The sequence below is a fragment of the Coregonus lavaretus genome, assembly GCF_964263955.1.
Source record: "Coregonus lavaretus genome assembly, chromosome: 2".
Taxonomy (NCBI): domain Eukaryota; kingdom Metazoa; phylum Chordata; class Actinopteri; order Salmoniformes; family Salmonidae; genus Coregonus; species Coregonus lavaretus.
Genome location: NC_139989.1, coordinates 21,201,417 through 21,227,376, shown reverse-complemented (window position 1 = coordinate 21,227,376; position 25,960 = coordinate 21,201,417). Strand labels below are relative to the sequence as shown.

The 25,960-nt window shown below is 44.1% G+C and overlaps 2 protein-coding genes across 2 annotated transcripts in view; one reads left to right on the top strand and one right to left on the bottom strand.

Moving 5' to 3' along the window:
- Positions 1-458: 458 nt before the first annotated feature.
- Positions 459-10,660, bottom strand: nom1 (nucleolar protein with MIF4G domain 1). The gene is made up of 11 exons (XM_084143347.1): positions 9,659-10,660; positions 9,315-9,427; positions 6,702-6,897; positions 5,731-6,054; positions 5,386-5,496; positions 4,849-5,019; positions 4,424-4,545; positions 4,185-4,317; positions 3,160-3,291; positions 2,800-2,909; positions 459-2,503 (listed from the first exon to the last, which is right to left on the bottom strand). The coding sequence occupies exons 1-11, from the start codon at positions 10,574-10,576 to the stop codon at positions 2,326-2,328; spliced, it is 2,508 nt and encodes an 835-aa protein (XP_083999473.1). The 5' UTR covers positions 10,577-10,660; the 3' UTR covers positions 459-2,325.
- Positions 10,661-10,978: 318 nt separating this feature from the next.
- LOC311149147 (limb region 1 protein homolog) overlaps positions 10,979-25,960 on the top strand; it is a 65,278-nt gene continuing 50,296 nt past the window's right edge. The window contains exon 1 of the mRNA XM_084186234.1: positions 10,979-11,197. Coding sequence (XP_084042360.1) covers positions 11,135-11,197 — 63 coding nt within the window. The 5' untranslated portion in view covers positions 10,979-11,134. The remainder of the gene's footprint in view (positions 11,198-25,960) is intronic.

The window sequence follows — 25,960 nt, the reverse complement described above, 5'->3', positions numbered from 1 at the left end:
CCCCGAGAGGATTATTTCTTAGAACTATGGTGTCTGCTCAAAACAGAGACTCCTGGATTGTATGCACTAGACCTGGGGTCTCCAACCTTTTCTAGCATGAGAGCTACTTCAAAAAAATGAAACATGTCACGAGCTACTCATTTAGCTACTCAAGTAGCTTTTAAATAGGATCATTCTTCTCTTATCCTCTACCCTGCAACTCTTCCCTGTGTCTTTGGTGTACAAGAGGTGTGTTTTCTGTCAATATACTTGGTAAAATAATGGTTAATGAACAACTCTTAGGTGCCCCATAAAGTTATATTTTGTATTTTCTGTAATTCTGTTCATTTTCTCTCTCAGTATTACAATTACTCATCGAGAAACAATAAAATGGTATGTTCTGAGTCCATGTCAATGATGAAATCACATCAGAAGACCAATTTTGAGGTAAAAAACCCCCGAACAATTTCGATTATTTTGGTGTAATTCTGCTTTAATTGAGCATTAAGAAGAGAGGAATGTGTCAGTCTAGCGATGTTTCTGGGTCGTCACTAGTTACTACAGCCACAAAGTCATAACCCCCCCTATTTCTACAATGTCTCTTATTAAAATCTGATTTTAAACCTAACCACACTGCTAACCTTATGCCTAACCTTAAATGAAGTCCAAAAAGCACATTTTTGTTTACCTATTCTTTTCTGCCTACAAGACGGTTATCATTAGCAACACTAACTGGCTACATACGGAGTAATAGACAAATGCTTGAAACGAACAGACAGACGGGCAATATTGCGGGAAATTAATTGGCATATATTGTGTTATGTTGGGCTTTTTAACCCAATAGTTTGTAACTAGGAGTGTGATAATGTCAGGCTTTGATTGGATAGTAGCCGGGAACTTTATGTTTATGAAAGTTTGCATGGGACACATGGAAAAAAAATCATTTACTTTCAGAATTGCTTGGTAGCAGGTATCAACCTGTTGGAGATCTCTGCACTAGACACCAAACTGAAGAATATACACCGAAACTGGGAGGAACTGCCTGAAGTTGTCAAATAAGAAATGCTCGTTTTCATTTTCTGTAGCAAAATATTTTACGTTTTGCTATGTTGTACATTAATGAATATGACCCCAGTTTGACTGCTATTGACATTATGCAAATAAAGTTAATTAACGTACTGGCATGAAAAAACACAAATGTATTGATACCCAGTTAACCAGATTAATCAAGGTGAAAAAAAGGGTTTATTATTGCCTTATGGACAGACTTCAAATGTTTATAAACAGTTTGGAAACATTTTACCGAGTTAATCCTGTATTCATCGGTAAAATACATTTTAGTACACTACATACCATTGATGTATCTTAAAAACTGAATAACATGCAATTTGTACAAAGGGGGCAGCAGGTAACCTAGCAGTTAGAGAGGCGAGCCAGCAACCATTGGGTTGCCAGTTAGAATCCTGGGTCCGACAGGAAAAATCTGTTGGGAACGGCTCACAACCGGAGGGTTGCTGGTATCAACTCCTCGATGCCATTGCCTGCCGTTGTGCCCTTGAGCAAGGCACTTAACCCCCCACAACAACAGCTCCCCAGGTGCCCAGTGTGGCAGCCCCCCACACCTCTTCAGAAAAACCTGTCTCTGTATGTGTAGGGATTGGGTTAAAAGCAGAAGTCAACTTTCGGTTGGACCTTGTGTGCAATTGACCAATAAAGTGATCTTAATCTTAAATATACAGGCAAAGGCAATATCCATTGTGACAGTGACTTCAATACATTAGAGTAACTACACTGTGGAAATATTTTCCACTCTCATGTTCATTATCATTGCCACTTGATGAAGCCCCTACTTCATTTGGATATTTCTAATGTCATCAGAAGTAATCTCTGTATTTTACAAAACGGAGATAATTAAAATTACAGACCTCCCAGTGTAGTCATTTCCATTTTGGAAAGGCTTTGGGGTAATCCTCAAAATCACACAAACACAAAATGGTGAAATCTTTAAAGGGAGGGTACTACTTACCCAGAGTCAGATGAACTCGTGGTTACCATTTTTATGTCTCTGTGTGCAGTATGAAGGAAGTTAGAGGTATTTTTCGCGAGCCAATGCTAACTAGCGTTAGCACAATGACTGGAAGTATACAGGTACGCTAGCATACCACATTACCTCCTTCATTCTGCACACAGAGACATAAAAATCTCTTTAAAACAAAAAAAGCTTAGCCTCAGTCTTGAAATAAATTGATGGGTTTGTTGTTTGTAAAAAACGAGCATGTTTCCCCGACAGGGCTCTTTTGTTCTCCTGGTTTTCTCCCAGGGTCCCAGAGTGTGTGTTTGTGTGTTTTACAGTTTGAGTTTAGTCTCTTTGGCCTCCATGGCCTTGTTGGCAACCTCGGCTCGCTCTGACAGAAGGCCTGCTTGCTCAGCTGGTCCCTGCGACTGGGCATTCTTCAGTAGGAAGTGACTGATGAACAGCTTCAAGCCCTCCCGCAGCATTCCTAGCTTGGGAATTCCCGAAATCCTGACGAGACAGAACACAATGACAGACATTGATACCAGACTTTTCACATAGTCAAATGTCAGCGGTGCGGTTTTACAGGATAGCCAAAGTACGAGAAGGAGAGGTTTTCATGACTGGGCAAGAAGAAGAATCTGGCCCCTAAACAAATTATAGAATGACTCAGAACATTTCTACGTGATAAAAACACGTGTTTATCATTGATATACACTGGCCCTTATGCAAAATGTCATTAACGGAACTGAGAAAGTCAGTCTAAACTCAGTTTGGACTGGAATGTGATGCATTACGTCACTCACCTTCCAAATATGTTTGCAAGATCCTCAGGCTCTGTGTCTTTTAACAGCTTAGTCAATACCTGACGCAGGAACTTGACTTTAGGCTTGTCCAACTCACCAAACTCTATCACCTACAAAGAGACAGACACAGAGTGAAAGTGGCACCAAAAGTTAATTAGAAGGGAAGTTAGCTAGCTGGCGTTTGAAGTCGCTGTTTAAAGAAAACCGAACCATGGATTACAGTTTCTCCTGGCCCATAGACTACTTTCAGGGTAAGCAAATATCTAACATTAGGTTGTAAAATACTGAACTTCCCCTTTAACATTCATCAAATCACTTCACTATGACCGGATTTCATCTGTATAACATGGTGTGTCAGACCTTGAGTATGGAGAGGGAGAGGCACTTTCTCTGGAGGAAGCGTGTGACCAGCTGGACCAGGTTGCTGAAGGTGCTGGTGGATAGGCTGGACAGGTCCTTGAATTTGTCCCACAAACTGAACTGAAATGTCATCTGGGGAAACATACAACAGAGGATCTGTGGGACTACTGGGGGATTGCAAGATATGGAAGAACTCTAGAAGTCTATCCTATTTCCTCTAATCAATTCAAAAGCCTGGGGCCGTCTCAGAGTACCAGTGCATGTGTAATCATATTCATTATGATGCAAAAGACAAAACAGATCCTAGTTCAGCATTCCTACTCTGAGACGCTTTGTGAATACGGGCCCAGTATTACAATCCATTACCCATTCCAACCACAGGAGGTTTCTGAAGGGAGAACTAGTCATAATAATGGCCGTAACAGAGTGTATGGAATGGCATCAAACACCTGGAAACCATGTGTTTGATATATTTGATACCATTCCACTAATTCAGCTCCAGTCATTACCACGTGCCCGTTTTCCCCAATTAAGGTGCCACCAACCTCCTGTGATTCCAACCCATTCAATACAGCAAGCAAACACATAATCCTGATCTAGTCCGCTTGTGAAAACCAAACATTTGCACCAGTTCAGATGAAAGCTCTTTAATGGGACAATGGTTATCACCATCAGAGCTGGGGCGGTGACCTAAAGGGAAGCTTAAGGGGAAGTGAGGGGTTATGGCCATTGTCTACTTTCACAGCATGAAACAAAACATCAGAAAGGTGCGAGAGAGAGAGTAGCGACACTCCCCTTGTTTCTCACACTGTTGAGGTGAACTGAGGGTCATAGTTGGGTGGCTATAGAGGGAATGTCCCAATCACAATGCTATGGAGCTATTAAGAACCATTAGAATGCCTGGGCATTCATAAAGCTCAGAGGAGGAGACTGTCCATGTTATCTTACTCATTATGATCTAAAAGGCTAAACTGATTCTAGATCAGCACTCAGAGGCTTTATAATTATGGGCCCTGTTCTCTTACCTGGAACCGCCTGTCGTGCTCACAGAACTTCTCTCCCAGTACAGAATAGAAGGCATTGAAGCTCTTCTCCTGGAGGCAACAGTCCATCAGCACGTGGACGATCTCCCTCTCCTGCTGGTCCTTCAGCCCCAGCCTGCACACAGAAAATAATGCAGTGCCTCATACTGAAACTTGTGGCAATGCCTAGCTTGGTATGAGAGCATTTTAGTGCTACAAAAGGGTAGGGAAACAAAACACACCGTATCAGCTTCTCAAAGGCATCTAGGTAATCCTCGCTGGTCATGATCACGCAGAATATATTTCTCCTGATGTCTGTGTTCATTCTCTGTTTCCGGGCCAGGTCTAAGACCTTAGAGCTGAACTGAGGAGACAGATGAAGGGAAATTGCACTTAAGATCAGTCAAACACTTTGAAAATGCTGTCCAGTTCAGAATTGCCACTCAAATGTTAATATGAAAAAGATGCAGTAATTATTTATTTAGTGGAGCACTAGGGGCCATATGTATCAAACATCTCAGAGTAGGCGTGCTGATCTAGGATCAGGTCCCCCTGTCGATATAATCGTATTCATTTTCATCTAAAAGACTAAACTGATCCTAAACCAGCAAGCCTACTCTGAGACACTTGATGCATACGGCCCCAGATCTTTTAGGGTTTTTAGTACCTTTCCTTCTGCAGTAGTTTGTTTTGAGGTCTTGTTGCCCTGGCCACCTATCATGGGGGCTCCGGTCCACGATGAGCCCACGATCCACCAGCGGCCCACCTGCTCTGCAGCCAGGAGGTTCTCCAGAGAGACCCTCAGCTTCACATCACTGCCCCCCGAACTCTGGTGGATCTGAACACAACAGTTACAACTCATTCACATAATGCTCTGGGGTGAAGTTTCCCCTAAGTAGAGCTCTAGGATCAGCATCTCCTTACCCAATCCCAACCTTAAATGTTAGTGGGGGAAATGCAAAACTGACCCAAGATCAGCATCTAGTGGCAACCTCACCCTACTTCTTCATGCTCGCCTCATCTGGGTGCTCAAACCTATCACATAAACTGCTAAGTGAGATTATAGTGCCCCCTGGTGGTTTTAGCTAAAAGCTACCTGGGGAAACATCAACAATGGAAGAATATTTCATGGCTGAGCAAAGAATGGTTTTGAGGATATGATATGACAGACAGCTGTAAAGGCGTAATCAGATCTGTAACCCACCAGAGTTCTCTGCAGCTTTCGGAGTCTCTCAACAGGCTCTGGGTCGTAGCCAGGGATCTTCCTCATATCGTTGTTCTTCAGAGCCAACATGGTCTCCAGCATGAAGCGCACCTAAAGATAGAGAAGATATCCAGAAGAGAGTTGGCTTGTTATTCATTAATGACTTCTACTTTGACTGCTAATACATTTGACTTGCAAGTTGCTCTGGATAGGAGGCTCTGTCAAATGACCAAAATCGAAATGTAAAATGACCCTGTTTGACGTATTTTACCAACAATAAGGTGCGTATAGACAGCAGGTGATGTTGAGAGTGGTGTTGCTGGAGGTAGCTGTGACAAACCGTACCCTATTTTCATCCTGAAACTTGGTGCCCACACCACTGGCCTTGCTCTGGGCCTCAGAGATGAGTTCTTTCAGCGCCAGGGCATCATCCTTCCGCAGGGCGAAGCCTACATTCTTCAGCACAAACAGGACCAGCTCAATGTCCTTCTCGGCAAAGGCCCCCACCAGCATCTTCAGGATGTCAAAGATGAGGAGGGCGTGCACCACCTGGAAGTTGTAGAGATGTGCCACCATGGCCACCAGGTTGTCACACTCCTTGCCTTCACCGGGGCTCTTGTACAACTCGTTGAACTGCCGCACCACCGTCTCCAAGAAATTAGCCCCCACCTGCAAAATGGTACATCATGTCAAAGGCCAGAAAATAGAGCAAAGAAGTCAATGGAACCGAGAATGCTGGTGGGCATGTGAATGTGTGTGTGTATGTCTGTGTGTGTATGTGTGTGGCCATTTACTGACGGGTGGGGAGTAAACATGACTGAAAGAGATAATGCTAATAGGAAGCCAAGGTGTGAATTGCTACTTTCCATTAATCAAAAGGGGAGGAATTAGGTTATAAAGGAACTGGAGACAAGTCACACTGAGCACGTAAATCAAACAAACCACAAGCTAATGATCATTCACAGGTTAATGGTTACTCCTTTTCTCACACAGACTGATGTTTCAAAATACAATTTTCTTCTTTCCGTGCTCTTATCAGAAGAGCATACAGGGGTGAACTAAAGGTCACCAAGAGATAACAGAGGTCTAGACATTTATACCAGCTACAAATCCATTAGGATTAAACTGTCATTCTTAGTTAATTGTGACTAGCTCCCTCACTTATAAACTATGTCTATGTCCAAAATAGCAGCCTATTCCCTATAGAGTGCTATTTTTGACCAGAGGCCTGCACTATATAGGAAATAGGGTGCCATTTGGGACACAGCTATGTGTGTTGAATGACAGGTAATTGTGTTGATGCGGTTTGAACCTACCTCAAGCCCCACTGTGTGATGTAGGATGCTGACAAGCAGGACGTGTTCCATAAGCAGTCTGTCAGGCATCAGGGCTGGGGTGACACAGGCTGCCAGGAGGATCTCTGTCAGGGTGTCGTTCATGTCCTTCCGGCTCGAGCTCATGTACAGCTCCTCCAGCTGGCCACTGATGGACGCCATGTTGGCCTCACTGAGCCTACGGAGGAGAATGCAGCACAGGACAACATCGTTTGAACCAAGATGGACACCAAAACACAAGACTTGGGGCTGTATATTTACATTTGACATTTGAGTCATTTAGCAGACACTCTTATTCATAGCGACTTACAGTAGTGAGTGCATATACAGTGGGAGGAAAAAAGTATTTAGTCAGCCACCAATTGTGCAAGTTCTCCCACTTAAAAAGATGAGAGAGGCCTGTAATTTTCATCATAGGTACACGTCAACTATGACAGACAAATTGAGAATTTTTTTCTCCAGAAAATCACATTGTAGGATTTTTAATGAATTTATTTGCAAATTATGGTGGAAAATAAGTATTTGGTCACCTACAAACAAGCAAGATTTCTGGCTCTCACAGACCTGTAACTTCTTCTTTAAGAGGCTCCTCTGTCCTCCACTCGTTGCCTGTATTAATGGCACCTGTTTGAACTTGTTATCAGTATAAAAGACACCTGTCCACAACCTCAAACAGTCACACTCCAAACTCCACTATGGCCAAGACCAAAGAGCTGTCAAAGGACACCAGAAACAAAATTGTAGACCTGCACCAGGCTGGGAAGACTGAATCTGCAATAGGTAACCAGCTTGGTTTGAAGAAATCAACTGTGGGAGCAATTATTAGGAAATGGAAGACATACAAGACCACTGATAATCTCCCTCGATCTGGGGCTCCACGCAAGATCTCACGCTGTGGGGTCAAAATGATCACAAGAACGGTGAGCAAAAATCCCAGAACCACACAAGGGGACCTAGTGAATGACCTGCAGAGAGCTGGGACCAAAGTAACAAAGCCTACCATCAGTAACACACTACGCCGCCAGGGACTCAAATCCTGCAGTGCCAGACGTGTCCCCCTGCTTAAGCCAGTACATGTCCAGGCCCGTCTGAAGTTTGCTAGAGTGCATTTGGATGATCCAGAAGAGGATTGGGAGAATGTCATATGGTCAGATGAAACCAAAATAGAACTTTTTGGTAAAAACTCAACTCGTCGTGTTTGGTGGACAAAGAATGCTGAGTTGCATTCAAAGAACACCATACCTACTGTGAAGCATGTGGGTGGAAACATCATGCTTTGGGGCTGTTTTTCTGCAAAGGGACCAGGACGACTGATCCGTGTAAAGGAAAGAATGAATGGGGCCATGTATCGTGAGATTTTGAGTGAAAACCTCCTTCCATCAGCAAGGGCATTGAAGATGAAACGTGGCTGGGTCTTTCAGCATGACAATGATCCCAAACACACCGCCCGGGCAACGAAGGAGTGGCTTCGTAAGAAGCATTTCAAGGTCCTGGAGTGGCCTAGCCAGTCTCCAGATCTCAACCCCATAGAAAATCTTTGGAGGGAGTTGAAAGTCTGTGTTGCCCAGCGACAGCCCCAAAACATCACTGCTCTAGAGGAGATCTGCATGGAGGAATGGGCCAAAATACCAGCAACAGTGTGTGAAAACCTTGTGAAGACTTACAGAAAACTGTGTCATTGCCAACAAAGGGTATATAACAAAGTATTGAGAAACTTTTGTTATTGACCAAATACTTATTTTCCACCATAATTTGCAAATAAATTCATTAAAAATCCTACAATGTGATTTTCTGGATTTATTTTTCTCATTTTGTCTGTCATAGTTGACGTGTACCTATGATGAAAATTACAGGCCTCTCTCATCTTATTAAGTGGGAGAACTTGCACAATTGGTGGCTGACTAAATACTTTTTTCCCCCACTGTATTTCCGTACTGGTCCCCCGTGGGAATCAAACCCACAACCCTGTTGCAAGCGCCATGCTCTACCACCTGAGCCACACGGGCATCTCAGAGTAGGAGTGCTGATTTAGGATGAGTTTTGCCTTTTCGGTCACAATTAATACGATAACACGGACAAGGGGGACCTGGGCCCGTATCCACAAAGCATCTCAGAGTAAGAGTGCTGATCTAGGATCTGTCCATATAATCGTATTCATTATGATCTAAAGGGTAAAATTGATCTGAGTCGGCAGGTAGCTTAGTGGTTAAGAGCGTTGTGCCAGTAACCGAAAGGTCGCTGGTTCTAATCCCCGAGCCGACTAGGTGAAAAATCTGTCGATGTGCCCTTGAGCAAGGCACTTAACCCTAATTGCTCCTGTAAGTCGCTCTGGATAAGAGCGTCTGCTAAATAACAAAAATGTAAAATGTAAATGTAAATCTTAGATAAGCACTCCTACTCTGAGATGCATTGTGGATATAGGCCCAAATCCTAGATCAGCACTCCTACTCTGAGACACTTGAACATACGGACCTTGAGCATCCCTAGCACCGAAATATGAATTGTGACAAATCCAGTGTGACGGCAGATAAAACAGGGCCAAGGTACATTGATTAGGATGAAAGAGCATGTAGTAGTCAAGATCAAAACCATTACCTGTTCACAAGTCCTTTGACTTGTCTCTTCAGTCTCTCCAGCTCAGCTCTGCGCTTATCATCCCCGGTGTCCCGTAGATGAGGGGGCACGTATTTCCCTGCTGACGGGACAGCCTATACATACAGAATAGTGTTTAATTCTCAGTCTATACATTTAGGACCGGTTTCCCGGACACAGATTAAACCTAATACTGGACTAAAAAGTATTTTCAGTGGAGATTCTCCACTGAGCTTGCTTTTTAGTCCAGGACTAGGCTTAATCAATGTCTGGGAAATTGGTCCTTAGACATACAAAATATAAATGTAGCTGAAATTCACAAATTAGATTCTAATTGGGCAACTTACAGTGTCAGCTTTTGGCCCTGCAAGCGTTGAGTCTCCACTCTCAACTCCCTCATCCTTTCCATTTTCTTCTTCCGAAGCTATTCCACCACTCTCATCCATCTCATTTTCGTCGTCCTCATCCATTCCATCTTCTTCTTCCTCGGTGGCATCCAGGTCTCCATCTCTGTCTAGTTCACTGCCCTCCTCTTCAGAGTCATCTCCTTGTTCTTCCTCCTCTTCGCCGGACATTTCTGATTCACTGTCTACCAATTTCCTTAATTTCTCTTTGGCAATGTCCATGTCATCATCACTGTCATGCACTATCCTTGAAGCTGCCGATCCAGCATCCAGTACCCCCAAAATGTAATCAAGTCCATCATCAGCGAATGACTGCGGAAGTTTCTTTTTGTTTTTCCTCTTGTTATACCCAAGAGATCGCTCCAACCTCTTAATTTCTCTGTCCTCGGCAACATTAGCTTCCAAAAGGGCTTTTTTTCTTGATTCCTCAAGTTTGTTTCTTTTCTTTTCTTTCTTAGAAGGTTTCTTAGGTCCTTTTTTCTCAGCCTTCTCTCCTGCTGCAGTCTCAACAGGAGTTGACTTGGGTTGTTGAGATGCTGGCTCGTCTTTCTTTACTTTACCATTAACCTTCTTTGTTGGTTGTTTATCAGATGGGGTTGCAACTTCCTCACTGTCACAAGTGGATGCTTTGAGAGCCTTGTAGCCTTCATAGTGATTCTTAATTTTAGCCTTTTTCATCTTTCTTTTCTCCTTACGCATTTCTTTCCTACTTTTCTTCTTAACAAATCTCAAGCCACTGCCATCTTCTGTTTCATCACAGCCTACCTTACTTTTTACAAAGTCGTTAACTGTCACCATATACTTTTGCAATTTACCAGTGTCTTTCTTTCCTTTCCTCTTTGCTTTCCCCTTGCCTTTCATCTTTGCAACAGATATAACTATCGTTAACTACCTAGCTATGATCTTATTGTTACTTGACGAAAGACACTGACTTTTATAATTAAATTCCTTTCTGTGTCTCAACGAGTTTCAAGCGTGGCAAGAAGCAAACAAGCTTGTTTATGATTATGAAGCAAGAAAAGCTTGTTTATGAAGCAAAAAGGTACCAAAAAGGAAATGTTAAAAAAAATAAACCCTACCAGTTGTTACCTTGGAACACATGAAATAGATGAACAAAACTGTCTTAAAACGTAAATTGATAGACACATGTATACTCATGACGGCAGCCATTGTTGTTGACAAACGACCCAGGAAACACACGTACCACGGAAAACACAGTTTCCGGGTCATTTTTTGTCGAGGAATGATGATGTCATTTATTTTGGGGCGTTTTTTGGGCGGTGGAAAATAAGCGGACTTCGTTGGAACGGCAACAGTGAGCTTTGGCTGTTATTCTTTTGACCGTAGACAGGTTTTATGGACGTCAGTTGTACGACTAGTGTGTAGTGGGGCAATTTACTTGCATCTGCAATATGAAGAATGGAAGAAGACGATGTTACTATCAGAGAACAGAATTTCCACAGCCAAGTTCGAGAATATATTGTAAGTTCGTCTCGCTGGCTTGCTAACGTTTGATATGAGGCGATGCTGCTTACAGCTGATCAGTCAAAACTAGCTAAGCTAACGTTGGCTTGTTAGATAGCAAGTTGCACATAGCTAACAGTGCTAACAGTCTAACGTTACCCACAAATATAAACGGTTGACTTTAAGTTAAAAATGTATAATAATAGTTAACTAACGTTAGTTAGCTGGTTAGCTCGCTTTTATTTTAGCTCCACAACGAGGGTTAGCCACGTTAAATCTCCAAATAAGTTAACTAGTTATTGTTGTCCTTCTTTGATTGTTCAATATGATGGTAGCGGCTAACCAATTAGCTTTCCACATTGCTTGCCTTTTATCCATTAGGATTATTAGCTTTCTAGCTAAGACAGTAACAGTTAAACACACTAAACTGGTTCTGCTAGAGCTGCCTCTTAAATGTTGCTCTCTTGGGCGTAACGTTGTTGTACGACTCAAGCTCTCATCTCTCTCATATTCTAACTATGTAAACCTGAAACTGCTTGACTAAGCTGTATGGATGTCTTAATACTCGGTTTCCCAAACTCGGTCCTGCGTACCCCAGGAGATGCACGTTTTTGTTGTTGTTTCCCTAGCTCTACACTGCTGATTCAAATAATCAACTGATCATCAAGCTTTGATTATTTGAATCAGCTGTGTAGTGTTAGGGCTAAAACCAAAACGTGAACCCCTTGGGGTCCCCAGGACCGAGTTTCTGAAATGCTGTCCTAATTATAACTTGTTTAGCCTTTTTTTTGTCACTGGCATCACATTTGACTTTCAAGTGTATATGACTTTAAAGTGTATTTGCAGCTAAACCAGGATGTGTAGGGTTTCTTGCACCAGACAGGCCAGGCCTAGTTATTGATATGTGTGAAGTAATAATGATATGAACTGCAGGATGGCACTCCAATGTCCCCCTACCTTCTGAGTCATTCCATGCCATGACACCCACCATCTCAGATTGTTCTGAAATCGTTTCTGTAGTTAGAAACAGATTAGCATTCCTGCAACATTATCTTGTTAAAATTTAATTTGATCTCTGAGAAATTAAGCTAATTGATTGTACCCAAATTGGCCCTTTACATTTTTAGGATTGACATAATGTTCAATAAATTATAGTACCCAACATCTGATTTGAACCAGATTTCTTCTTACTGTTGAGTAAGACATGAGTAATCCAATAAAATGGCCAAAAGCCACTCACGGAACCCAAACCCATATATGTGTCCAAACCCATATAAACCCACTGCATCGCAGTGCTAGCTGTGCCACTAGAGATCCTGGTTCGAATCCAGGCTCTGTCGTAGCCGGCCGCGACCGGGAGACCCATGGGGCGGTGCACAATTGGCCCAGTGTCGTCCAGGGTAGGGGAGGGAATGGCCGGCAGGGATGTAGCTCAGTTGGTAGAGCATGGCGTTTGCAACGCCAGGGTTGTGGGTTCGATTCCCACGGGGGGGCAGTATGAAAAAATATATATAATAATAACTGTATGTCGCTCTGGATAAGAGTGTCTGCTAAATGACTAAAATGTAAATGTAATATACCCCACGCCAATCCCACCCCAACAACCAGTGTACTGTACTGTAAATTCTCTGTCTGACAAGTACTATGGAGTTGAGGCTTGGAGTATACCTTCTTCATCCTATGTGATGCTGTGAATCTGGTGATGTTTTTTTTCTCCTCTGTTCAGAGAAATTACCCATTGAAGTTTCTTGCATTATTTATAAATTATAGGGCTGGGAATTGTCAGGGACTAGGGATGTTAACCGTTAATCAGTTAGCCGCCGTTTTCTTATTTTTTTAGCACATTTTATTAGAAATAAAAAACAGAAATATTACATTTACATAAGTATTCAGACCTTTTACTCAGTACTTTGTTGAAGCACCTTTGGCAACGAGTACAGCCTCGAGTCTTCTTGGTTATGATGCTACAAGCTTGGCACACCTGTATTTGGGGGGGTTTCTCCCATTCTTCTCTGCAGATCCTCTCAAGCTCTGTCAGGTTGTATGGGGAGCATTGCTGCAGCTATTTTCAGGTCTCTCCAGAGATGTTAGATCGGCTTCAAGTCCGGGCTCTGGCTGGGCCACTCAAGGACATTCAGAGACTTGTCCCGAAGCCACTCCTGCGTTGTCTTCGCTTTGTGCTTAGGGTCGTTGTCCTGTCGGAAGGTGAACCTTCATCCCAGTCAGAGGTCCTGAGCAATCTGGAGCAGGTTTTCATCAAGGATCTCTGTACTTTGCGCCGTTCATCTTTCACTCGATCCTGACTAGTCTCCCAGTCCCTGCCACTGAAAAACATCCCCACAGCATGATGCTGCCACCATGCTTCACCGTAGGGATGGTATTGGCCAGGTGATGAGCGGTGCCTGGTTTCCTCCAGACATGACGCTTGGCATTAAGGCCAAAGAGTTCAATATTGGTTTCATCAGACCAGATAATCTTGTTTCTCATGGTCTAAGAGTCCTTTAGGTGCCTTTTGACAAACTCCAAGTGGGCTGTCATGTGCATTTTACTGAGGAGTGGCTTCCGTCTGGCCACTCTACCATAAAGGCCTGATTGGTGGAGTGCTGCAGAGATGGTTGTCCTTCTGGAAGGTTCTCCCATCTCCACAGAGGAACTCTGGAGCTCTGTCAGAGTGAGCATCGGGTTCCTGGTCACCTCCCTGACCAAGGCCCTTCTCCCCCGATTGCTCAGTTTGGCCGGGCGGCCAGCTCTAGGAAGAGTCTTGGTGGTTCCAAACTATTTCCATTTAAGAATGATGGAGGCCACGGTGTTCTTGGGGAGCTTCAATGCTGCAGATATTTTCTTTTCTGTGCCTCGGCACAATCCTGTCTCAGAACTCTACAGACAATTCCTACGACCTCATGGCTTGGTTTTTGCTCTGACATGCACTGTCAACTGTGGGACCTTATATAGACAGGTGTGTGCCTTTCCAAATCATGTCCAATCAATTGAAGCACAGTTCTGGGGAAGGGGTACCAAAACGTTTCTGCAGCATTGAAGGTCCCCAAGAACACAGTGGCCCCCATCATTCTTAAATGGAAGAAGTTTGGAACCACAAAGACTCTTCATAGAGCTGGCCGCCTGGCAAAACTGAGCAATCGGGGGAGAAGGGCCTTGGTCAGGGAGGTGACCAAGAACCCGATGGTCACTCTGAGAGAGCTCCAGAGTTCCTGTGTGGAGATGGGAGAAACTTCAAGAAGGACAACCATCTCTGCAGCACTCCACCAATCAGGCCTTTATGGTAGAGAGACGGAAGCCACTCCTCAGTTAAAGGCACATGACAGCCCGCTTGGAGTTTGCTAAAAGGCACCTAAAGGACTGTCAGACCATGAGAAACAAGATTATCTGGTCAGATGAAACCAAGATTGAACTCGTTGGCCTGAATTCCAAACGTCACGTCTGGAGGAAACCTGGCACCATCCCTACGGTGACGCTTGGTGGTGGCAGCATCATGCTGTGGGGATGTTTTTCAGGGACTGGGAGACTAGTCAGGATCGAGGGAAAGATGAATGGTCCTTCATGAAAACCTGCTCCAGAGCGGGGGGGTTAAGGTTCACCTTCCAACAGGACAACGACCCTAAGCACACAGCCAAGACAACACAGGAGTGGCTTCAGGACAAGTCTCTGAATGTCCTTGAGTGGCCCAGCCAGAGCCTGGACTCGAAGCCGATCGAACATTTCTGGAGAGACCTGAAAATAGCTGTGCAACGACGCTCCCCATTCAACCTGACAGAGCTTGAGAGGATCTGCAGAGAAGAATGGGAGAAACTCCCCAAATGCAGGTGTGCCAAGCTTGTAGCGTCATAACCAAGGAGAGTCGAGGCTGTAATCGCTGCCAAAGATGCTTCAACAAAGTACTGAGTAAAGGGTCTGAATACTTATGTAAATGGGATATTTCAGTTTATTTTATTTTATACATTTGCAAAAAATTCTACAAACCTGTTTTTGCTTTGGCATTATGGGGTATTGTGTGTAGATTGAGATTTATTATTAATTTTTTATCAATTTTAGAATGAGGCTGTAATGTAACAAAATGTGGAAAAAGTCAAGGAGTCTGAATACTTTCCGAATGCACTGTATGTTACCACTTTGTAGCGTTATCAGGAAGCACAGCATTGATTTTCACTACTATGCAGACAATGCACAACTTTACCTTGCTGTGTCACCAGAGGATTTTAGCTCCACAGATAAATGATTAGACTGTATTAGTGATTTAAATACTTTGATGGCTCACAACTTCCTCCAGCTAAATCAAGACAAGACCAAGGTACTTACAGTGAGGGGAAAAAAGTATTTGATCCCCTGCTGATTTTGTACGTTTGCCCACTGACAAAGAAATGATTAGTCTATAATTTTAATGGTAGGTTTATTTGAACAGTGAGAGACAGAATAACAACAAAAAAATCCAGAAAAACGCATGTAAATTTTTTTATAAATGGATTTGCATTTTAATGAGGGAAATAAGTATTTAACCCCCTCTCAATCAGAAAGATTTCTGGCTCCCAGGTGTCTTTTATACAGGTAACGAGCTGAAAGGGAGTGCTCATAATCTCAGTTTGTTACCTGTATAAAAGACACCTGTCCACAGAAGCAATCAATCAATCAAATTCCAAACTCTCCACCATGGCCAAGACCAAACAGCTCTCCAAGGATGTCAGGGACAAGATTGTAGCCCTACACAAGGCTGGAATGGGCTACAAGACCATCGCCAAGCAGCATGGTGAGAAGGTGACAACAGTTGGTGCGATTATTCGCAAATGGAAGAAACACAAAATAACTGTCAATCTCCCTCGGCCTGGGGCTCCATGCAAGATCTCACCTCGTGGAGTTGTAATGATCATGAGAACAGTGAGGAATCAGCCCAGAACTACACGGGAGGATCTTGTCAATGATCTCAAGGCAGTTGGGACCATAGTCACCAAGAAAACAATTGGTAACACACTACGCCGTGAAGGACTGAAATCCTGCAGCGCCCGCAAGGTCCCCCTGCTCAAGAAAGCACATATACATGCCCGTCTGAAGTTTGCCAATGAACATCTGAATGATTCAGAGGAGAACTGGATGAAAGTGTTGTGGTCAGATGAGACCAAAATCGAGCTCTTTGGCATCAACTCAACTCGCCGTGTTTGGAGGAGGAGGAATGCTGCCTATGACCCCAAGAACACCATCCCCACCGTCAAACATGGAGGTGAAAACATTATGCCTTGGGGGTGTTTTTCTGCTAAGGGGACAGGACAACTTCACCGCATCAAAGGGACAATGGACGGGGCCATGTACCGTCAAATCTTGGATGAGAACCTCCTTCCCTCAGCCAGGGCATTGAAAATGGGTCGTGGATGGGTATTCCAGCATGACAATGACCCAAAACACACGGCCAAGGCAACAAAAGAGTGGCTCAAGAAGAAGCACATTAAGGTCCTGGAGTGGCCTAGCCAGTCTCCAGACCTTAATCCCATAGAAAATCTGTGGAGGGAGCTGAAGGTTCGAGTTGCCAAACGTCAGCCTCGAAACCTTAATGACTTGGAGAAGATCTGCAAAGAGGAGTGGAACACCATCCCTCCTGAGATGTGTGCAAACCTGGTGGCCAACTACAAGAAACGTTTGACCTCTGTGATTGCCAACAAGGGTTTTGCCACCAAGTACTAAGTCATGTTTTGCAGAGGGGTCAAATACTTATTTCCCTCATTAAAATGCAAATCAATTTATAACATTTTTGACATGCGTTTTTCTGGATATTTTTGTTGTTATTCTGTCTCTCACTGTTCAAATAAACCTACCATTAAAATTATAGACTGATCATGTCTTTGTCAGTGGGCAAACGTACAAAATCAGCAGGGGATCAAATACTTTTTTCCCTCACTGTATTGTTGGAGCCAAAGCACAGTGAGAATCTGGCCGCACATTTTAATTCACGGGCAATAAAGATAAAACACCAGGTAAGAAACCTAGGTGTTATTTTAGATTCTGAACTAAATTTCCAATCACACATTAGGAATGTGACCTAAATAGTTTTTTTCCACCTGAGGAACATTGCCAAGATGCGGCCGTTTCTCTCTCAGGCTGATACAGAGAGACTCATCCCTGCTTTTATTACAAGCAGGCTTTACTACTGTAATGCTCTCCTGTCTGGTCTACCCAAGAAAGCCATTGGTCAACTGCAAAACATACAGAATGCTGCAGCACGGGTACTGATCAAGACCAGACAGAGAGCACACATTATGCCGGTTTTAAGGTCTCTGCACTGGCTGCCTGTGAGTTTTAGAATTCATTTTAAGATTCTTCTATTGGTTTTTAAATCAATCCACGATTTTACACCCCAATACATGTCAGACATGCTTTTAAGTTATGTACCCAGTAGGTCCCTCAGGTCCTCTGGCACTGGCCTTTTAACTATCCCAAAGCCTAGGACTAAGAGGCATGGAGAGTCAGCCTTTAGTTATTATGCCCCCAGCATCTGGAATAGCCTGCCGGAGAACCTGAGGGGTGCTGAAACTGTGGACATATTTAAAAGGGATCTTAAAATGCATATTTTTAGCTCTGCTTTTTCTTAGGGTGCTTTTTAGTCATTCGGTTTTTGTCAGTCTTTTGTTTTTTATCGTATGTTTGTTGTGTAGTAAATATTTCAGCTTTTATTTTCATTGTTTTTTATTAGTTTTTTTCCTGTGAAGCACATTGTGTTCCATTCCATGTCTTGTGCTATATAAATAAAGCTTGATTTGATTTGGTCCATTCAGCCAGCGGGGTTCTCCGTCCATTGTGCAGACAGGAAGAAAGAATTCTCTGGGAAAAAGAAAGGCGGAGGAGTTTCTTTCGCTATTAACAACTCATGGTGTGATTGTGGTAACGTACAGGAACTCAAGTCCTTTTGTTCTCCCCATCTGGAATACCTCACCATCAAATGCAGTCCACTTTACCTCTCAAGATAATTTTATTTGGTCATCATCACTGCCGTGTATATTCCCCCCCCAAGCCGACACGTAACAGCTCTCAAGGAACTACACTGGACTAGTGTTGCATGGTATACCGAAATGTCTGTACTTTTTTGATACTAGAACATGAAAAATGGTTCGGTACTATAATTTTTGTTACTTTCGGTACTTCTGTCATGTGTCTCATGGATCAACTCCGTCTATCAGCGCAGCTGATGTCCCCCTTGTAGGGCGAAAGCACCGTGCCTGCTCAACTTAGCCTGCACTGGGAGTCTGGGCTGCATCATGTTTGGTCCCCACTCATGCTGCATAGAAGTTAACGCAATCAATAATGCGACGTGGCATGTAGAAATGTTGAAACTGTTAATTACTGTTCGCAAAACAATGTCCATACAGGATAGAGCACTTTACAATACAAGAAGGTACTGGTAGCTTCCAGCTTTGTAGGCTAACTTTTCTTGCTAGCTTACAGCTGAAGCTACCATCAATTCACTACCCTTGTACTTTGTGATACCATAATGCAAAATATACTGATTTCAAAGCTGATTGCCACCAAAACTTTATTCATTCACTTAATCAATCTCTCTCACATCTCTCCAAAATATTATCTATTGCCTAAGCAAACTGACTCCGGGCCGTCCTCTTGCCTCGTGAATGACGTCATTACTGGTTAAAGAGATGGCGTGCACTTTTATAAAATAAGCAACTTCTATGCAAATGTTGTTGATCAGTACAATAAAATAAGTCTCAAATGAAAGGGAAACAGATTGTTTGTCATCTATAGCCCCATGAAATCAGCCAAAACAAGCTCAATAACTCAATGCATGCACACACTCCTATTGAATATGCATTCACTTGTATTGTGTATGGGCCTAGGCTACATCTTGATTTTCCCACTTTATCAATATAAATGTACCATTCAAATAAATGATGACCATTATGTTGTTATGTAGTTAGATTGGTAAAAACAAAGTCACATTGATTGTATATTTGGTTCATTAATGCATACATGGATATGCTAAAAAATGTCAAATGTAAAGATATTGAACTCAAAAGATGCTCAACGATTAAACAGAGCAGTAGGTGAGTTTATCTGTCTGGATCAAGTGCCATTCTCTGACTTTGGTAATATGCCTTCTTTTTTTGTAGTGGTATCGTTTTGGTATTGAGTATTGTGATGGTATCAAGAATCGTGATACTAAACCTGGTATCGAAGTCAAAATTCTGGTGTCGTGACAACACTACACTGGACTATGTGCAAACTGGAAACCGCATATCCCGAGGCCGCATTTATTGTAGCTGGGGACTTTAGTAAAGGAAATCTGAGGAAAACGCTACTGAAATTCAATCAACACCTCTCCTGTGCTACACGCGCAACATGGACCCTAGATCATTGCTACTCTACCTTCCGGGACGGCTACAAGGCCCTCCCTTCGTCAAATCAGATCATGCCTCCGTTCTGCTCCTCCCCTCCTATAGGAAGAAACTTAAACAGAAAGCTGCTGTGGTAAGGTCTGTTCAACGTTGGTCTGACCAATCGGAATCTATGCTTCAAGATTGTTTTGATCACGCAGACTGAAAATTTTTCCGGGTTGATTCTGAGAATTAGGGATGTGACCAATGATCCCCAAAAAATCATTTTGGGCACTGAGCAAATTTCAGGTATGCTGAGCACAAACTTGAATGTTGTGCAACTTCCAGCGCACGTTTACTGACATTTTGTTACGTTATAGCCTTATTCTAAAATGGATTAAATATTTTGTTTCTCTCAGAAATCTACACAAAACCCCAAAATGACAAAGCGAAAACAGGTTTTTAGAAATTTTTGCAAATTTATTGAAAATATGAAACAGAAATACCTTATTTACATAAGTATTCAGACCCTTTGCTATGAGACTCGAAATTCAGCTCAGGTGAATCCTGTTTCCATTTATCATCCTTGAGATGTTTATACAACTTGGGAGTCCACCTGTGGTAAATGCAATTGATTGGACATGATTTGGAAAGGCACACACCTGTCTATATAAGGTCCCACAGTTGACAGCGCATGTCAGAACAAAAACCAAGCCATGAGGTCGAAGGAATTGTCCGTAGAGCTCCGAGACAGGATTGTCTCGAGGCACAGATCTGGGGAAGGGTACCAAAAAATGTCTGCAGCATCGAAGGTCCCCACGAACACAGTGGCCTCCATCATTCATAAATGGAAGAAGTTTGGAACAACCAAGACTCTTCCTAGAGCTGGCCGCTCGGCCAACCTGAGCAATCGGGGTAGAAGGGCCTTGGTCAAGGTGGTGACCAAGAACCCAATGGTCACTCGGGTTTCAGAGTTCCTGTGTGGAGATGGGAGAAACTTCAAGAAGGACAACCATATCTGCAGCACTCCACCAATCAGGCCTTTATGGTAGTGGCCAGACGGAAGCCACTCCTCAGTAAAAGGCACATGACAGCCCGCTTGGAGTTTGCCAAAAGGCACCTAAAGACTATCAGACCATGAGAAACAAGATTCTCGGTCTGATGAAACCAAGATTGAACTCTATGGCCTGAATGCCAAGCATCATGTCTGGAGGAACCCTCTGCACCATCCCTACGGTGAAGCATGGTGGTGGCAGCATCATGCTGTGGGGATATTTTTCAGCGGCAGGGACTGGGAGACTAGTCATGATCGAGGGGAAATATGAACGGAGCAAAGTACAGAGAGATCCTTGATGAAAACCTGCTCCAGAGTACTCAGGACCTCAGACTGGGGGCGAAGGTTCACCTTCCAACAGAACAACGACCTAAGCACACAGCCAACACAACGCAGGAGTGGCTTTGGGACAAGTCTCTGTCCTTGAGTGGTCCAGCCAGATCCCGGACTTGAACATCTCTGGAGAAACCTGAAAATAGCTGTGCAGCAATGCTCCCCATCCAACTTGACAGCTTGAGAGGATCTGCAGAGAAGAATGGGACAAATTCCCAAATACAGGTGTGTCAAGCTTGTAGCGTCATACCCAAGAAGACTCGAGGCTGTAATTGCTGCCAAAGGTGCTTCAACAAAGTACTGAGTAAAAGGTCTGAATACTTATGTAAATGTGATATTTTTATTTTCTTTATAAATTTGCACACAAAAAATCTAAACTTTTTTTGCTTTGTCATTATTGGGTATTGTGTGTAGATTGATGGAGAAAAAAAATTAATTGACATGCACTGTCAACTGTGGGACCTTATATAGACAGGTGTGTGCCTTTCCAAATCATGTCCAATCAATTGAATTTACCACAGGTGGACTCCAATCAAGTTGTAGAAACATCTCAAGGATGATAAATGGAAACAGGATGCACCTGAGCTGAATTTCGAGTCTCATTGCAAAGGGAGTACTTATGTAAATAAGGTATTTCTGTTTCATATTTTCAATATATTTGCAAGAATTTCTAAAAACCTGTTTTCGCTTTGTCATTATTGGGTATTGTGTGTAGATTGATAAGAGAAAAATTATATTTAATACATTTTAGAATAAGGCTGTAACGTAACTAAGTGGAAAAAGTCAAGGGGTCTGAATACTTTCTCAATGCACTGTATGGCAATGGTCTATTTGTATATAGGCCTACTGCAGCTCTGATTGGTTATGCCGGACCGTTCTGTGTAGAGTAGGGGCTGAGTGGTGCTTGTCAATGCATTATAATCCTACTCCGATGCGTTCTGCCTATAACAAAATCTCTTACATAGTTTTGCATTCTAAGTCTTGGGTAGTTTGTTTTGTTTCGGTATGTTGCGTTCAAAGTGGCTAAATTGTGTTGATTCGCAATTGCCACAGGAAAGGGAAACGTTAACTAACAGGGAAAACTCGAACGTTGAGTGAAGTTCAATCTCGTTCTTCTCTCCGTGTGATATTTCTTCTGCGCGGCAGTCCCAGGGGAGCCGCGCGGCAGTCTCGGGGCTACAGCTTAGAGGGAACATTGGATGTGACACCCCATCAAATGATTGGATTCGGCTATTTCAGCCACACCCGTTGCTGACAGGTATATAAAATTGAGCACACAGCCATGCAATATCCATAGACAAACATTGGCAGTAGAATGGCCTTACTGAAGAGCTCAGTGACTTTCAACGTGGCATCATTATAGGATGCCACCTTTCCAACAAGTCAGTTCGTCAAATTTCTGCTCTGCTAGAGCTGCCCCGGTCCTGTAAGTGCTGTTATTGTGAAGTGGAAACGTCTAGGAGCAACAACGGCAGCTGAAGTTGCAGGCCACACAAGCTCACAGAACGGGACCGCGGAGTGCTGAAGCTCGTAGCGCGTACAAATAGTCTGTCCTCGGTTGCATCACTCACTACCGAGTTCCAAACTTCCTCTGGAAGCAACGTCAGCACAATAACTGTTCGTCGGGAGCTTCATGAACTGGGTTTCCATGGCCAAGCAGCCGCACACAAGCCTAAGATCACCATGCGGAATGCCAAGCGTCGGCTGGAGTGGTGTAAAGCTCGCCGCCATTGGGCTCTGGAGCAGTGGAAACTTGTTCTCTGGAGTGATGAATCATGCTTCACCATCTGGCAGTCCAACGGACGAATCTGGGTTTGGCGGATGCCAGGAGAACGCTACCTGCCACCTGTTAGGTTTTGTGGATGAGGAATAATGGTCTGGGGCTGTTTTTCATGGTTCGGGCTAGTAGGCCCCTTAGTTCCAGTGAAGGGAGATCTTAACGCTGCAGCATACAATGACATTCTAGACGATTCTGTGCTTCCAACTTTTTGGCAACAGTTTGGCGAAGGCCCTTTTCTGTTTCAGCATGACAATGCCCCCGTGCACAAAGCGAGGTCCATACAGAAATGGTTTGTTGAGATTGGTGTGGAAGAACATGACTGGCCTGCACAGAGCCCTGACCTCAACCCCATTGAACACCTTTGGGATTAATTGGAACGTCGACTGCAAGCCAGGCCTAATCGCCCAACATCAGTGGCCGACCTCACTAATGCTCTTGTGGCTGAATGGAAGCAAGTCCCTGCAGCAATGTTACAACATCTAGTGGAAAGCCTTCCCAGAAGAGTGGAGGCTGTTATAGCATCAAAGGGGGGACCAACTCCATATTAATGCCCATGATTTTGGAAGAGATGTTCAACGAACTGGTGTCCACATACTTTTGGTCATGTAGTGTATCATAAAGGTGTGAAATGCTAGATTAGCTATTGCCCTTCACGCACTCTTAACAAGTCTACATTGACACGCAAGCCGAAAAGAATGGGTATCCAAAACGCCATGACTGTTTGGCTTTATCAGTACGTCCACTGAGTCATGCAAATAATGGCAGTAGATACATGAATCATGCAAAACACCAACCAGGTAGACGCCGGGCAACAATGCGCTGCCTGTCATGAACCAATGTCTGTAGAAAGCCTGCAGGAGAGGATGTAGGCTAGGATGGTGGGGTTAGAATATGACTGAACTAGTGAGCCTATTGTTAAAAAGAAGCTAAGTATTCTGAGGAAGAACATTTTGAGATGGGGGCCTAAATAGACAGTGGTGCAATTTGATGCTAATAAAAGTAGGCTTTGTTATAGGCCTTTGCTCTTATCTCCCCTAAAACAGACTTATCAGTTTATCACCATCAACCACCTCCAGGTTCTCCCTCTCTGGACATAAACACACTGCTCGGTCCTGTCACTCCTGAGCACAGTCAGACATCCACCACAACTCCTATCCAGGCCGTATCCACAAAGCCTCTCAGAGTAGTAGTGCTAAACTAGGATCAGTTTTAAGTGTCAGATCATGGATGGGTGACTTTGATGGGGGTGGGGGACACACAAAATCAGAACTCATCATGAGGGGCCGCTGTTGGCACTAAGACCGCACTCAACGAGCTGAATAAGGTCATAAGCAAACAAGAAAATGCTCATCCAGAGGCGGCGCTCCTAGTGGCCGGGGAAACTTAAATCCGTTTTACCTCATTTCTACCAGCATGTTAAATGTGCAACCAGAGGAAGAAAACTCTAGACCACCTTTACTCCACACACAGAGCTGCGTACAAAGCTCTCCCTCGCCCTCCATTTGGCAAATCTGACCATAATTCCATCCTCCTGATTCCTGCTTACAAGCAAAAACTAAAGCAGGAAGTACCAGTGGTCAGATGACGCAGATGCTAAGCTACAGGACTGTTTTGCTAGCACAGACTGGAATATGTTCCGGGATTCTTCCAATGGCATTGAGGAGTACACCACATCAGTCACTGGCTTCATCAAAAGTGCATCGTCCCCACAGTGACCGTACGTACATACCCCAACCAGAAGCCATGGATTACAGGCAACATCCGCACTGAGCTAAAGGGTAGAGCTGCCGCTTTCATGGAGCGGGACTCTAACCCGGACGCTTATAAGAAATTCCACTATGCCCTCTGACGAACCATCAAACTGACAAAGCGTCAATACAGGACTAAGATTGAATCGTACTACACCGGCTCCGACGCTCATCGGCTGTGGCAAGGCTGGCAAACTATTACAGACTACAAAGGAAAGCACAGCCGCGAGCTGCCCAGTGACACGAGCCTATCAGACGAGCTAAATCACTTCTATGCTCGCTTCGAGGCAAGCAACACTGAAGCATGCGTGAGAGCATTAGCTGTTCCGGACAACCGTGTGATCACTCTCTCTGTAGCTGATGTGAGTAAGACCTTTAAACAGGTCAACATTCACAAGACCGCAGGGCCAGACAGATTACCAGGACGTGTACTCCAAGCATGTGCTGACCAACTGGCAAGTGTCTTCACTGACATTTTCAACCTGTCCCTGACAGAGTCTGTAATACCAACATGTTTCAAGCAGACCACCATAGTCTGTGTGTCCAGGAACACTAAGGTAACCTGCCTAAATGACTACCGACCCGTAGCACTCACGTCTGTAGCCATGAAGTGCTTTGAAAGGCTGGTCATGGCTCACATCAACACCATTATCCCAGAAATCCTAGACCCACTCCAATTTGCATACCGCCCCAACAGATCCACAGATGATGCAATCTCTATTGCACTCCACACTGCCCTGTACCACTTGGACAAAAGGAACACCAACGTGAGAATGCTAATCATTGACTACATCTCAAAGCTCATCACTAAGCTAAGGACCCTGGGACTAAACCCCTCCCCTCTGCAACTGGATCCTGGACTTCCTGACGGGCCGCCCCCAGGTGGTAAGGGTAGGTAACAACACATATGCCACGCTGATCCTCAACACGGGGGCCCCTCAGGGGTGCGTGCTCAGTCCCCTCCTGTACTCCCTGTTCACCCATGACTGCATGGCCAAGCGCACTCCAACACCATCATTAAGTTTGCAGATGACACAATAGTTGCAGGCCTTATCACCGACAACGATGAGACAGCCTATAGGGAGGAGGTCAGAGACCTGGCCGTGTGGTGCCAGGATAACAACCTCTCCCTCAACGTGATCAAGACAAAGGAGATGATTGTGGACTACAGGAAAAGGAGAACCGAGCACGACCCCATTCTCATTGACGGGGCTGTAGTGGAGCAGGTTGAGAGCTTCAAGTTCCTTGGTGTCCACATCACCAACAAACTATCATGGTCCAAACACACCAAGGCAGTCGTGAAGAGGGCACGACAAAGCCTATTCCCCCTCAGGAGACTGAAAAGATTTGGCATGGGTCCTCAGATCCTCAAAAAGTTCTACAGCTGCACCATCGAGAGCATCCTGACTGGTTGCATCACTGCCTGGTATGGCAACTGCTCGGCCTCCGACCGCAAGGCACTACATAGGGTAGTGCGTACGGCCCAGTACATCACTGGGGCCAAGCTTCCTGCCATCCAGGACCTCTATACCAGGCGGTGTCAGA

Bases quoted from the DNA above. Each gene is read 5' to 3' on its own strand.
- nom1 (XM_084143347.1), bottom strand. From the start codon at position 10,576: ATGAAAGGCAAGGGGAAAGCAAAGAGGAAAGGAAAGAAAGACACTGGT. The intron at 2,910-3,159 runs GTCTGACACACC...GTCTCTTTGTAG, and splicing joins TCTCCCTCTCCATACTCAAG to GTGATAGAGTTTGGTGAGTT. The intron at 2,504-2,799 runs GTGAGTGACGTA...CTGTCTCGTCAG, and splicing joins CTTGCAAACATATTTGGAAG to GATTTCGGGAATTCCCAAGC.